The sequence below is a fragment of the Lepisosteus oculatus genome, chromosome 5 (genome assembly GCF_040954835.1).
Source record: "Lepisosteus oculatus isolate fLepOcu1 chromosome 5, fLepOcu1.hap2, whole genome shotgun sequence".
Lineage (NCBI taxonomy): Eukaryota > Metazoa > Chordata > Actinopteri > Semionotiformes > Lepisosteidae > Lepisosteus > Lepisosteus oculatus.
In genome coordinates, this window is record NC_090700.1 from 42,827,409 (window position 1) to 42,842,958 (window position 15,550).

Sequence of the window (15,550 nt, forward strand, 5' to 3'; positions counted from 1 at the left end):
AATGAACTAAGAATCTATATGAAACACAACAAAATACAAAACTCACGTTGTTTTACTATCCCGGAAGTCTCAGCCCCACGCTTAACCTTTCAACTTCACCCTTTCACGTATGCAAAGTGATGTACGTCGTTGCTAAGACGCTCCAGGGTTGTTAAGTGACGTTTTGCTTCCCTGGAAACAGCGGCGTTGCCATGTCCGTGCATTGAGTGCGAGGTGTGAGGAGAAACTCCGCGAAAAGTTTGTACTTGCTGTTAAATCCTGAGCGGACGAGGGGACAAAATGAAGAGAAAATGCATATGTGATATCTGTAACTGTGGGTAAGTGCTTCATTCTGTGATTGGCTTATCCAGAAGTCACACTTACATTCTGAGTAATAATCACTTCTCTGCTATTTTTGCAGTAACGTGTATTGCAAATAGGATCTGAAACTTTTAAAGGGTGGAGCAATATTCAAATCTTTAATAATAACCCCTGATAATAATTCCAGTTGTCTAGATAAGATTACAAAATTATAAACTGACTGAGGTCTCTATCCCATATTTGTCTGCTTCTTGATGACTTTTAACAAGTGTGCTACAGAGTTAAAAGAGACATAATATAGTGTGTTGTTTCGAAAATAGATCTGTCCATACAGTAATTTAACATAATAAAATTATACAGTAACCAAACGCACCATGTACAGGAATTCTTAGACTATTAGGATGACCAATAGACTGTAAATAGCCATCTACCATACAGTCGACCTGTGTACTGTGTACTGTTAATTAAACAAAAGCAGGAGGAACATAGCACTGTTGTGAAAAATACAAAAGGGAGGCTGGGGTGGCTACAGTACTGCACTACAAATATTTCAGTCCTTAAACAAATACTTGAGTGTGCAGATGTATTAGATTCACTTCTTGTTTAAGAGCTGTTCTGTATAAGATCAGGCAATTCAGGCAGTCTGAAAGAAATGTGAATGGAAGAGAACTTGAAATGTTTGTGTGTGTACAGGTGAGGTGTTTGTGTATCAGATGCAATAATAGATTAACTTGTTTTTGGTGAGTATTGTAACCCAACATTTTTTTTATTACGGTCAGGGTCAAAAGCTGATGCACCCTCTGTCTCTTGACAATGTTATCAACTAAGATTTTTGCACCATTTAACTAGATTATTTGATATTGATATCTCTTGCAAGTAGTTTTTGTTAATATCTGTATGTTATATTATATACTATATGTTGGGAATATTATTGCCACCTCCATATATTTCTATAAAGGGACTTCAAATCTTGTGATTAATTATCAATAGGTAGGCTCTAGTTGGACAGACAATCTGTGCGCCTCATTAATAAGAGAATACAGTGGCACAGGAGTAAGCACTGCTGCCTCACAACCCTTGAGCCCTGGGTTTGAGTAGAGCTGGGGTACCCTCCGTGGGAAGTTTGCATGTTCTGTGTCCCTGTGTGTTTGCCTGTGGGGTGTCCTTTCCTGAGTAAGATCGTGCCTTGTGCTCTGTGCTTCTGGGATGGGCTATGGGTTGATGTCACACCAGGAATAAGCCCCTTTCTAACAATGAATGGAAATAAGAGATTATCATTTTTGGAATTGAAAAGTGCTATTATTTTGATTATGTATTGTGAAAGGCTATATATAGTATGTCATGTTCATATATAAGTAATACAGTTCATTTTAACTAATCAACTTACTGTATATAGGGTGTTACTGGAAAACACCTTTATATCTCTATCCATAAGAGATTGTTTGAATATCCTTACAATATTGAGAATGTGTAGTCCACTGGGATGTGCTAGTTAGCTAAAGTAAGTGTACACTGAAAACTTATGGATTAGTTCTTTGTAACAATTGTATCCATAATTCTCTCCCAATCTGATGCAGAAAAGATAATACAGGTAATTGTCTTCTCCAGACATAAGTATTGTTTATAAAGCGCATCTTGCTGCTGTATCCAAACATAATAACGTCTGCAGCCTGTTCAGACCTCAGCTGCTTAACTTAAACACATGGGCATATACTGTATCTTGTGATTTATCTTCATTGGCACTTCAAAGTGCTCATACTCACCTTAAAGACTTTAAAGGCCTGCACAGTTTGGCTCCTGATGACATCAGTGAACTGTTTATACACCTACTCATCGTTGGCACTCTCTGGGCTCTGGCCTTTTTCGAGCTGCCATTACAAGATTCCTACCCTAGAAACTGTGCTTTCTGTCTGTTGCTCCTAGGCTATGGAATGACATGAATGACAATGAATCCTGTCAGCCAGTACTTTCAAATCCTGTTTTAAAACTCACTTTTATACACTAGCTTTTTATTCTGTGCAATTTACTGTATTATTTGTTGTGTGCCTTGTTATAATGTAAAGAACTTTGAAATATGTCTTTAAAAGTTTTATATTAAATAAAGCATATTTATTGGCTTTATGTAATTATGTAATTTATAATGATGTGGTAATATTAATATGTAAAGATACACTTGAAAACTTTTTTTGATGGTGTTGGAAGTACAGTATATTAATGTTGCTACTATAAACAGTTATGTGCATAGTGATTTGTTTGTTAGTAACCTCGTTAATGATTAAGTGCAGAGGGAGTCACACTGTAAATCTTGAAGACAATTACTGTGTTACAATACTGAGTAATCACTATATTTTTCATTTAAGACAGCATTGTAAAACAAACTCTTAAGTGCCCAGAGCCTTTATAATACTGTGACTCCAGAGTCCCAAAGCAACCTTGTGTGTTTGGATGATTCTGAGTTATGCTCTGGAATCATAACCCAGAAGCATTTGGGCTCACTGGAGCCCTCTGGAGTCTTCAACCTTTACAGCACAGGGAGAGTCCAGTGAAGACTGTGACTTACCCAAACCTGATGGAAAATTTGTATTTATTTTTAAAAAAGTCTAATATCTATACAACATGTATACAATAATCCTGCATTAAAAAATGATTGACTTGATTTTTATCCTCTAAACATTTGTTGGACATACAGTGTTGATATATATTTCAAAAGCTGTCCATAAAGTCAGAACCAATATCTAAAAAGGGCTTTTCATTTGTCTGTTCATCACGGATCTTTCCTAATATGTGAAAAGTTCGGTAAGCTAAAGCCAAGATTCATGAGAATTTCAAAGTATTAATATATTGCAAATGTTTCACATAGACAGCTCTTAAACATACTGCAGTATATAAATAGAAATCTAAAAATCTCTTCTACAGCACAGTGCCGTTTTCCTCTAGGTCTTTTTGAAACAAAAAGAGCATTTCAATAGAATTATTTTCTTTGATGGGCCTTGTAATAAAATGTGATTTTAACAAGCGACGGCCCTGTTCCTCCTCTCTCTGTGTGTCACTTTAATAGACGCCACCGCTGCACACATCAGCCCACTGGCCTCTATGAGAAGAGTAACCAGCTGTGCCTGCTCACTGAATACAATGAGAAGTACCCTGAGTATGGAAGGTTCTGTCCCCCCAGCAGCATGAAACCCAAACAGGATTACCAGGCTGATCGAGGAAAAATGGATGGGACTACAACATTTAAGTATAATTGTTTGATCATTTATTCAAGCTCATTTACAGACTATTGCATCTTTTCATGTATAGCATTTTACTATACATACAGCACAACTAAACTTAACAAAAGACAAAGTCTGCTTTTATTTGCAAGTTACATTTTTCTGTATGGGAAATCCTCTCATGTGATGTTATCAAGATTTTTTAATCTTTATTTTTTCTTTATAGAGCTGATTACATTCCTTACGAAGTGTCACGCAGGCCAGGGCGATTGCAGGAAGAATACAAGCCAAGCTCTGGGCACATAGATCTTGGCACCACTTATAAGATGGACTACAACCCATACAAGGTGCAGGCATTGGCACTCGCGAGGCCAAGAGAGAGGACACATGTGACTGGAGGAAAACTGGACACTCTGCCAACATACAAAGGTGCAAATAATGTTTTCACCTAAGACACAAGCTGCGCTATTCAGGAATCGTCTTGGCAGCAGCGGGATCATTTTCAATCAATAGAGTAAAGCTAAAAGACGCGACAAACTATAGGTCTATAATTAAAGTGTATAAAGCAGGGGTCTCCAGCTCTGGTTCACCACTAGAAAACCTTATTTTGGAAGATATAGAACAATCCCATTGTGATTATTTAAAGCTGACAGCTTTTGTCAATCTTTAAAAATAGTGACCTACGAGACTAACTGGATTGAGCCTCAGCATGGCCACCACTTCTAACGTTATTATTATTGTTGTTGTTGATGAGACAAAACGTCATTGTTCCACTTCTTCCACTCATCCTGATAGCATTCTAACTTCTCTTTTTTGTATGAGTTGTATATTAATGTTGACCAAACAACTGACCAACAGCACTATTATTTAGTCCTCCATGCACCTTATCAAGCACTTATTTTTTTCTTCTAAACTCATCACAGACCTAATCATTTTGGATAAGGTCATTTTTTATTTGATCTGGACTCTTCATCATTTCTTATATGTTAGGAGCCATTTTATTTATGATCTAATAACCGTCACTTTTCTTTAGGAAATCACTATCAATAGCACTTTTTTGCACAAGTCCAATGCAATAATGGACACTAATATGTTCAGAACACTTTACACATGTGACAGAAATTGCAGACAAGTGCTATGCCAACACTTCCTGAAATAAGGGATATTCGAACTTGGGGTTTGCGCAAAGTAAAATGGTACACCGAAAATTCCAGGCAGATACTTAAAATCGCACGAGGTAAATTCACATAGAGCAACTTATTACTGTACAATATAATGATGAAAACTGTTTTTTTTCTTCTAAAGATGATTTCCGACCATGGGAAATAACCAAGAGAGAGCCTGCCAAACCAGATTTAAGTTATCATCCTTCTTCCTCAAAGTTTGCAAACTCCACAACATTCCAAGATGATTTTGCTCCTAAGAGCTTGGTTCCTCGAGAAAGTTTCAAGCCCCCGAATATGACCAGGCTCTCCGATGCTCCTTTCGATGGCCTGACAAGTAATAGAATTTCCTACATCGCTCATCCCCTGGAATCTAAGTTTGTCAAACCGAAGGAAGAGTACAAGCCCAGCAGTCAGGCTTTTGAGGATCTTACCATCCATAAGAGAGATTTCAAAGGCTTGCCAGGAGAGATTTCCAAAAGCTGCAAGCCAGATTTCTCCAGAGTTGTCACAGATGCTCGCTTCAACAGCAGCACTGAATTCCGTGATCGTTTTCAGCAGTGGCCAGTCAGCTTGCCCCAGGTCCATAAGGCTGCTGAATATGTGTCCCCAGATGGACACATGGATTTGAGCACCACGTCCCACTGCGACTACGTGAAACACAAGATACAGCCATTTGTTCCAATCAGACCCATCTCCCGCGGCAGGAGAAGTGCTGCTCCCTTCCAAGGCAGCACCACCATGAAGGAAGACTTCAAAACATGGGAAGTGCGCAAGCAGGAGATGATAAAGAAGCAGGAGGAGATGACAAAGCCCTCTGGGAAATTCGATAGCTTGACCACTTTCAAAGCCCACTTCACTCCTCACGACATCCACCCTTCCATGAGCTGTAAACCTCTGAATGTGGCCTTGAGGAGCTCCGCCCCATTTGACGATGGGACCATGTACCGTACCGAGTTCACTCCAAAGAGAGCGCATGTGTGTCCGGCCAGTTTTGATTCCCCACCAGGTTATGTTTTTGAAGAGGCTGACCACCGAGGACACAGATATTTCCGCATGCTGTCATCACCAGCAGGGAACAGCATTGCTCTGGCTGATAAAATGCAAGCCCCTAAAGAGGTGGCAGTGGTGTCTTAAAGTTCAGTTGTGCATCTGAATTGAAAATATGCATCAACCAACAATCTCTTTTTGTGTTTTTTCTTGAAATGGGTTTGCTAATTAATACATTAATAGATTTCTTAATTCTTATGGTGAAGGTTTAAATAATGTGGTTAATTTTGGGGGATTTTTTGCACACATTGAGTAATCTGAAGGGTCAATGGAATGTTTGATAAACTTCTATTTTCTAAGTACTTTGCATTAATTATGTAACATATTTGGCATAATATTCTTACAAACAGGTTATTTTTCCCGATTGTTATCATTTACCACCTCAAATCTTTGTAGACAATATCTTAAACAAATGCATATTTTATACTGTATAGTACCATTTCACTGCAATTTAAAAAATATATTTTTTATTGCAAAGAACATTGCTATCCTAGTAGGTTATACAGAACAGCCTTCTATGAACAAAATTGTTTAAAATCAGTTTAGGTGCCAACTGTAATTTATTATGATTTTTAGCTAAAGTATGTACTAGAATGTTTTGAGGCACTTCTTTAATTTTCATCCGCATCTACTTATACTATATACTGTAATATATAAACACTGTAAATGGAAATGTATGGAAAATTACATAATGATCATTAAAGTTTCTGGCAAGTTAACTGATAAGATCTGTCTTTTATCTAATTATTATAACCTCGAATATAAACTTGTTAAGGCTGGCACGATGGCACAGTGGTTAGCATTGCAGCCTCACAGCACTGGGGCCCTGGATTCAATTCCTAGATTTGCATGGAGTTTGGATGTTCTCCCTATGTTTGCTTGGGTTTCTTCTGGGTACACCAATTTCCTCCCACAGTCCAAAGACAAACGAGTAGGTTAACTGGCTTCTGGTAGAATTGTCCCTGTTGTGAGTGTGTATGTGTTTGTGTCTGTTCGTGCTCTGTGATGAACTGGCATCCCCTCTAGGGTGTAGCCTGCCTTGCGCCTGTTGCTTGCTGGGACAGACTTGGGCTCCCCCGTGACCCTGAAGCAGTTAGAAAATAGATTGAATAATGTATAAACAAGTTGAATATGAACATGATTTTTTCACACAGTTTATTGTTGTCCCAACAGTTTTATTGAATTTCTGTAAATGTAGTGTTAAAGTAACAAGTCACACCTGTTTAGCACTTGACACACACTACAGGAAATATCAGTAGCTATATGGGAATGTTGAGTTTTAGTAAATGCATACCATTGATGTGTGAAAGAGGAGACTTCTGTTATCTTGTCAACAAACATTAAGAATAGGATTGCAATAATATGTCCCCATTACATGCACCAGAAGGACAATGATAATAAAACACAAGAATAAAATATGTTAGCAAGTGCTAAATGGAGCGGTAATATTCAAATAAGTACAAGGTACAAGGACACTTAAATCAGTAACTTTGGTAGTAAGAAAATAAAGTTAAAAAAATCTACACTCAATGTACAATATTGCACTTTAAAACAATAATATATACAAGCAGTATTTTACAATGCACTACATTAATTACAAAAAGCTAAATACAACACAGAATCAAAATCAGACCCATCATAGTATTCAGGAAACTAAAGGCACAAATGTTGGGCTGTGGTACTCTTCAGAAGAAGTTTTCCACGGGTGTCTATAGTGCCAACTGAAACAGTATCTCTTCCCTTGATACCCATAATACAAATTTAAATACTGTAATGCACTTCACTGTAGGGGAACCTTTCTTAAAATCTTCTTAAAACTTTTCCAGACATGCTTATATATAGACACAACTAGCTACAAATATCATTCTGTCATTTTTATTCAAAATACTGTTATTAAGCATTGTAAGTGATCAACTGCATCAATAACAATAGAAATCAGTCTAAAATACATTTACCCAATAATAGTATGGAGATCTGAAATTAAGTGATTTTTTTCTGTTATGATTTAATCAATTTTATAAAATGTGAGATGTAATTGTCTTATTATTCAGAACTTTAGATCACAATCCTTAGTACACCAATGGCAACCATGCCTTCACGCAGGTGAATGGTCATTAATAATACATTTTACACTTAATTTCTAAGTCCTGAATACTACATATTTTAAATAAAACTGTACACACAGGTCACTTTTACTACTAATTAACACATTTAGTAAGTCTGCATTATTTTAAGTACACATTGAAAAGAGAGGAAAAGTAATGGAACATTTTGTGTGGACTGATGAATATCCTCAGAGCTGAGCCTTCACATTCTCATTCTCAGTCTCATTAACAACATTGGCTTACAACAGAGTAGATTAAAATGTTTTAGGTTAAAAACTTAACAGACATTAATGGCCTTTTATTATGTCTCTCAAATCACTTATACAGTATATACACAGCATAGCAATAAAATAGCATAAAAATATTCAACACTGTACTTAGTAACTACTGTCTGTTATAGATATTATAAGGTGAAGTGCTTAAATCATAATCACAAATAACTTACAGAAGTGAAAAAACTGCAGTTCGTCATCTAAAGCGACTGTTCCTCTCAGTGTGTACCATTCACATCAGATACCACACATTATTTTAAGCTCAAATCATATTTTAACCCACAGAGTGAGTCTTGCACTTTTCTTAATCTGCTGACTCTCCCTTTCAGAAAATGCAGAGCAATCATCGGGCAAGACCTATTACAGCAGCATACAGCACAGTTCAGAATCACTACTTGGTATGTGTCAGTTGCACTATATTATTCATTTTTAAAGTGCTGAACAAATGTATTCCAAACACTAAAAAAACAACCCTGCTTCAGACTGTTGTCTGTGGCACAGAAAGATGCTGAGTCTTGGAAAACATCCGTCAGTTTAAATCTGTACACAGCAACCATATGTTATACAAGTGTCCAGAGCAGAAGGGTGTCCTGTGTTTGCCTTTAATTTTCTTCATTAAAGTCCTGCTTCCAGTAATGGATGCCCAGGTCTGCTGAAGAATTCTTCATTAGTAAGCAGTGAAGTGTCGAAGCATTTGTGCAACAGTAGAGATTTTCCAGTACATTATTGAAGTCTTTATTTGAAATAGTTTGCCCCTCAAAAAACATGAATTGTCCAGTACGTCTATGATTTCAGTTGCATTCGTTTCTGCAGTTTATGTTTTTGTGCACCATTCTGATCCACCTTGTCCATTTGTAGATTCCCCTATCACTGATGAGCTCAGGTGGCTTATGCTTCCCGGCAAGACTCACAGCATCTTTGCTTGTAAATATCTATGAGACATAACTTGAGTTGCTTTACAACAGCACAGTAATGGGTTGTATCTTTGCATTCACCTCCTTAAAAAGAAGAGAAAAAACAATCAGACACTAAGGCCATAAATCCACGACTCCTACTGGAAGAATTAAGTTATTTACTTAGGAAGGGGAATCACTCTAAATGCAGTGTCTGTAAAAGCTCTCAAACCTGTTTGCTTTGTTTTTGCCTCCTAGGACAGTAACATGTACTGTTAAAGAACATAAACCAACCACTTAAACAGTATAAAAGATCAGTTACCCAGCCATATTTCAACAGTTACATTTTAGATATTTTGTCTCTTCGAAACACTTGTTCAATATTTAAACTATTTGGCTAAATTAACAGAAGAGAACAGCTTTCTGACATACAGTGTGTTTTTTGTACAGTGAAACAGAGGCACAACCAAGTCTCCAAATTCAGTTACTGATTTGCACTAGAAAAACACTGCAGCTTTCTGCCAGATCTTATTAAATAACAAGTGTGAGACTAGTTACATGTCTAAATTATATTTATTATTGTAATCAGACTTAGCACCATGAGGGATTCCATTACACATAAAAAGCTGAATTATATTTTGCAGCACATTTTTCACAATTTCAATCTGTTAGGATCATAAGTCCCTTTTTCAAACTTAATTATTATGATGAGCAGATACAGACAAAAATCTGCCTCCCGTAGCGCTTCAACAAAGTAATTAAAATCGCAGGGCAAATGACTGTGTAATAGTGCTGCTCTCTAAGTGTATTAGAAGGAGACGAAGTGTGAGGACTTACTGCCACAGGAAGTTGCGTTGCAGTGCTGCCAAGTGATTGGACGCTTCTGCCAGGCACAATGCTGGTCTGCCAGGGTTTTGTTGTTCTTCTTGTGAACACACTCCACTCTGCGGGACTGGAACCCACTGCCACAGGCCGCAGTGCAGGGCCTCCACGCCCCAGCCCTCCACTGAACATTACACATCTCTGAGGGACAGGTTTGCACAGAGACGGGCCTGAAAGGTTACAGAAGACACTCTTCTGCTTTAGAAATTGTTCTTAACTCAACCTCAGATTACATGTTCCCTTTAGCTAGCCCAAGAAAGAAAAAAAAGAAAGCTTTAGAAAGCTTCAGCTACCCCTACCTGGGTTACAGCTGTTAGAATTTTAGTTCCACATGTGTCCTCTAGGAGACAGTAAATGGCAAGTTTGGAAACAAAGGAGAGAACTGAAGTTTGGTGTTCAAATACCAATAGAATCAGAGCGCAGGCATTGCAAACAAAGTAAGAAAAGTGGTTCTATTTCTTCTCAAGTAAGCATTTTTTATGTAAATGTTTCATTTTCCTAACAAAAATGGTTTGCAAAATTAAAGTGGAAATATAACCTTATAAAAATATTATTATACTTCATTAGAATATCCATACAATACAACTCATACTGCAGAAAGAAAAAAAAATATTGTAACTTAAAATTGTTGTAACAAAGCTGGCTAAGTTAAGCACTGATAAACAACACTAAAATTTAAATGGTTTTCTAAGTCTTAATTTACTTAAATGTTGTCTTCTATCTCATATCTTACACAAATCATTTGTAGAAAACAATTATCCATGAATCAAAACTTGTGATTGAAGTCCAACCTTTCACCTCTGTTACTTAAGTTGTTTAAGGTGTTTAAATTGATTCAAAATTGTGCAATGGTACCTCTCTCTTGCATCACAGTGGGATTCTGGGATAGCAGAACCGTTCTCATGCTGACACACCACTGTGCGCCGCTGCACAGTGAGGGCTGGGCCTAGACATCGGCCTGAGCACTGCAACAAGAACAAAAACTGTCTGTGACAGGCACAGGAGCAGCACAAGAACAAGAACTGTCTGTGACAAGCACAGGGGCTGCACAAGAACATAAAATAATAAAGCTCGCTGAAAAGCTGCAGTACGTCACTTTAAAATGCTCAATAGCTACAGCGCTACTAATAGTACTAATACATGCTAATTAAGTCAATACATTTTGCAATAACTTCATTAGGAGCTTATGAGGAAAGAACATTTCAAAACCCTGCTGTGCCCCAGGTTTAGTTATATGATAGCATGCACGTAAAAGATATGGACATATTTTGTATTTTATGTATTTACCTATATTACATATCACCAGTTATTCATATTTTTATTAATATTAGTGGAATAATGAACCTTACCTGACCCCATGACTTCACCACCCACTGAACACACGAGTCTGCCAGGCACTCTTCACTGTCGGTCAGCCGTTCCTCTCTCACGCAGGCTGATGCTGGCAGAATCCTCACATTCCCATGGGCCATCACCTGCTGACAGGAAACTTGCCGATGCCTTGAGCCTCTGCCACAGGAAGCGGAGCACTTAGACCACACAGTGGCCACCCAGCTGGAAATGAACAAGACTGCAGCATCAAACTGCATGTGGAATCCAACAGGAGTCTAATCTAATCCAGCAGGGAGATTCCTGTGGATTTAATATGGATTATGAAAACTGACATTTAGAACATGCAAAGTAAAAATGTTGACTTGTCTTGCTTGATATATTATGTTACAAAAAAGAAAATCAGTGAAGGCAGCAGATACCATTAACATCACAGCTAAGAGGTGGGATTCTTAATGGTTCTGTGCACAATGCTTGAGAGTTTGATGTTTTTATATCCTTCCAGCCTGGTATTGAAACTGGATAACTTGACTTTTGTTAATGCAGGCAATATGACTTGACTTGAACTTTATTGCCATATGTAACCGGTGCTGGTACAATGGAATTCTTACTTACAGAAAGTCTCTCAATTGTAAAACAAGTGTAAAAAAAACAAAACAAAGTGCAAACAGTGCATCAAGACAATGTACAAACAAACAATAGACAATGTGCAAGTAAACATGCAGACAGTTTGAATGTAAACAATAGAGACGTGTAAACAATGACTGGAGACGTACAATAAATAAATAAATTACAATGAGGTAGATGGTGATGGTGTAGGTGTGGTCCGAGGGGGATGGCTTAATGTGTTCGCCAGTCTCACTGCTTGTGGATAGAAGCTATTGAAGAATCTAGTGGTAAGTGTCCGTATGCTCTTATATCTCTTGCCTGAGGGCAGTGGGGTGAAGAGCTCATGCCCGGGGTGGTGACTGTCCTCTGTGATGGCCAGAATTCTACCACGGCAGCGGTCCTCATAGAGCTGTTTAATCTAGGTGAGACCGCAGCCGATGATCTTCTGGGCCATATTGACCATTCTCTGCAGTGCCTTTCTTTCTCGCGAAGAGGTGTTGCCATACCACACGGTGATCCCGTTGGTGAGGACGCTCTCGATAGTGCAGCGGTAGAAGTTCACCAACACATGTATTGGCATCCCCCATCGCTTGAGGCACCTCAAGAAATAAAGGCGCTGCTGAGCCTTCTTCATGATAGAGTCAGTGTTCACAGTCCAGGTTAGATCTTTAGAGATGTGAATTCCCAAAAACCTAAAGCTGGTGACTGTTTCCACTTCCGTTCCACCAATACTGAGTGGGCTGTGAGTGTGTGGCCTGTGTCTCCGAAAGTCCACTATTAGCTCTTTCGTTTTCTTTATGTTCAAGTCCAGGTTATTGCTATGACACCACCTAAGCAGCTGTACAACTTCATCCCTGTAAGTGGACTCGTCATCATCACTGATAAGTCCTATTATAGTGGTGTCATCGGCAAACTTAATGATGCGGTTGTTGCTGTGTCTTGCTGTGCAGTCGTGAGTAAATAGGGAGTACAACCTTGGACTCAGACAGCAGCCTTGTGCTCTTCTATGTCAGAACATGCACCCTCATTCGTCTAATTGCTATTAACCAAGGATGACCATCCAACCTAAAGCCCAAACTTAGAACACAGCAATCTGAAACATCAAGGATCTAGACATTCTTACCAAGAAGATAAAACCTGCCTGTGGGAAGTGTTCTCTCAGATGTTACTGGAGAACAGGAGTCCAGTAATATAAGACATGCTACAGTTTTAGAGCCATAACTGCACCTGTTTTCTTTGGAACAGCAAACCCTGTTACGCAGAATGTCATGCAGAGAGGGCAGCAAGGCAATTTGAACTGAATGGCAGGTCATTCTGCAGGAATGACCCACGGCCATCTCTGAAGCTCATATTTTGGCAACAGAAATCTCTTTTTAATTAATGGTTTCCTATTCATCTTCTCTGTCCTGTTCTTTAAACAGAATAAGACAATCTCTATTCAGCGCCAGCAACGTGTTTCACAGTTCAAAAGCCCGCCTCTCCCAAAAACATTGAGGAAGCCAGTGCTGAAGGGCCTCATTTCAGGCAGCCAGTATCAGCACACAGCAGTCAGGGGTTTAAAATGCTCACAGGGGCAGCCACAAAGACCAGCATTGTGTGAAGATCTCCCATGGAGAGTTGCTTAAAGATACTAAGCGGTTTCACAGGCTGAACTGATATTCAGAGCAATGTGTTAGGTTGTGCACATGGGTACAATAAAATGATGCTTTTGGCATTGCTATCCATGTCAAATGAGTTAGATTTAGATTTTAGATTTAAAAAGTATAAAAAGAAGGCAGAAAAAAAGAAAAGAATCTAGAGGCTTTCTGACCCTTCCTGCACATTCCTCTCTAGTCTTCTTATGCTACATGACTAGCTCTTTGAAGTAGATTATATTTGGTGTACTGCTCACCAACAATAAAGTGAGAGCAGAGTATCTGTGGGCCTGTGGATACAAGTACAGGTTGCTCAATACTTCTGTATTACAAACATACAAATAGTGCTTATAGCTGAATTGAAGTGGACTCTGACCATGTAACACTTCACAATTAAGATATTGCTATAAGATTGTGAGCTATTATCACTGCCTCTACTGAAACCTTGAGTGGACAAACTGGTCTTCTACACAGAAGGGTTAGTATTACGTGGGGTGTTTGATTGTTTTTTTGTTTTTATCAGTTAAATGGTCAGCTACTGTACCAATACTCCAGAGGGAAAGCTTATTATGAAGCCTCAGACTTTTTGCCAGTTTCATGAAATGCAATCCACTAGCAATCAGTAAGCAGCCCGTCTCGGTGGTCAGCTTTAACCCAGATGGTGATAATTCATAAGGGTAGCTCTGTACCTCGGAGGGCAGTCTTGCATGTAACAAGGCTGAGTGCTGGCTGCCGGCCTTGGAAGATGATCGCAGGCTGACTGGTTGACTTCCCTTCCACCAGCACTGAGACAAAGTAGACGCCGTGACTGGGTTCCCCGATTTCCACAGGTAGAAGAGCACTCAGCCCATCCTCCAGGCCCCCATTGATACTCTGCTTGGAGGCGAAACAAGATTGCGTTCAGAACTCCAGAGCACAAGCAGCCAATACTGGAAACGTCCACCCATGGAACACCACTCCCCGACAACTGAGGCTGCCATTACACTTTCAGAGCACAGAGAAAAACTAACAGAACATGAAAAAAAACAACCACCTACATATCCACCTGGATACAGGCTGGCTACATTATATTTAAACTAACAGAGATGGAAACACTGTCATCCAGTCCAGGGTGTATCCTGTCTTTCGTGTACAGTATAAACCACTTTATCCACTTTATCTGGATAAACCACTTTATCCAGCATTCCCTGCTGGCTAAAGTGGTTTGAACATGGATAGAAGGATAGATTTAATGCGTTGGACTTTGACATACATCTCCATCCATTTCCAAACCGCTTTATCCAATACAGGGTCATGGGGGAGCCAGTGCCTATCCTAGCAAGCAACAGGCAGGAGGTGGGATACACTCTGGACAGCACACCCGTGCACTGCAGGGGAACACACAGATGAAAACACACTTATATCAGGGTTGATTTCAACAGAAGCCAATTAACCTACTGTATGTCTTTGGACTGTGGGAGGAAAATGGCACTCCCATAGGAAACCCACGCGGATACAGGACAGCACACCAGGAATTAAACCCAGGGCCTCAGTACAATACAAACACAATATTTAATGTGTTGAGGGCGCAACTGTGCCGCCCTCAACACATTCAATATTATGTGTAAATCTTATCCCCAATCATTTGTATTTTCATTGTCAATCATTAATCACTGTCATACCCAGATACATACAGTATATAGACACAGACCTTCTTTATTAATGTTGACCCAAGCAGAAATTTGTTGGGAGTTGATAGTGGTCTGACATCTGTACTGGCCCTTAAACACTCCTGCAATTGTGTTCACCTCCAGGACACGTCCCCCAGCCAGGAGTCTGTACTGGAGCCTCGGGGACTCCTTCAGCGTCCGGTTTTGGAAAAACCAGTAAACATCTCTTCTGTGATTTGGAAGAACTGGACACCCTGAACAGCAATGATGAACGTAATGAACACTTGCAAGTTATCAAAAGCTATTCATTTCAGCTGGACTCATTATGCTTATCCTGCTATGGTACAGGCAGCAGCATGGAGCAGTGGAAAGGGTAGTGGACTTGTAACCAGAAACTTGTGACCTCATATCCCTGGTGAAACATTGCTATTGTACCTCTGAGCACAGCACTT

At 39.2% G+C, this 15,550-nt stretch overlaps 3 protein-coding genes across 4 annotated transcripts in view; 1 reads left to right on the forward strand and 2 right to left on the reverse strand.

The window, feature by feature from the left end:
- efl1 (elongation factor like GTPase 1) overlaps positions 1 to 126 on the reverse strand; it is a 91,553-nt gene extending 91,427 nt beyond the window's left edge. Inside the window, exon 1 of the mRNA XM_069190468.1 lies at positions 47 to 126. The gene's annotated coding sequence lies outside the window, so the exon portion shown is untranslated. The remainder of the gene's footprint in view (positions 1 to 46) is intronic.
- A 51-nt stretch (positions 127 to 177) lies between these two features.
- On the forward strand, positions 178 to 6,451 carry saxo2 (stabilizer of axonemal microtubules 2). The gene is made up of 4 exons (XM_006628668.3): positions 178 to 317; positions 3,359 to 3,538; positions 3,739 to 3,941; positions 4,818 to 6,451. Exons 1-4 carry the CDS (start codon positions 280 to 282, stop codon positions 5,810 to 5,812), a joined length of 1,416 nt encoding a protein of 471 aa, XP_006628731.1. The 5' UTR covers positions 178 to 279; the 3' UTR covers positions 5,813 to 6,451.
- Positions 6,452 to 6,879: 428 nt separating this feature from the next.
- The window catches only part of adamtsl3 (ADAMTS-like 3), a 164,824-nt gene continuing 156,153 nt past the window's right edge, over positions 6,880 to 15,550 (reverse strand). For both annotated transcript variants that reach the window (XM_015343042.2, XM_015343041.2), the window contains 6 exons: positions 15,140 to 15,352; positions 14,139 to 14,322; positions 11,227 to 11,431; positions 10,733 to 10,842; positions 9,833 to 10,047; positions 6,880 to 9,100 (listed from right to left, as the gene is read on the reverse strand). In XM_015343042.2, coding sequence (XP_015198528.2) covers positions 8,991 to 9,100; positions 9,833 to 10,047; positions 10,733 to 10,842; positions 11,227 to 11,431; positions 14,139 to 14,322; positions 15,140 to 15,352 — 1,037 coding nt within the window. In that variant the 3' untranslated portion in view covers positions 6,880 to 8,990. The remainder of the gene's footprint in view (positions 9,101 to 9,832; positions 10,048 to 10,732; positions 10,843 to 11,226; positions 11,432 to 14,138; positions 14,323 to 15,139; positions 15,353 to 15,550) is intronic.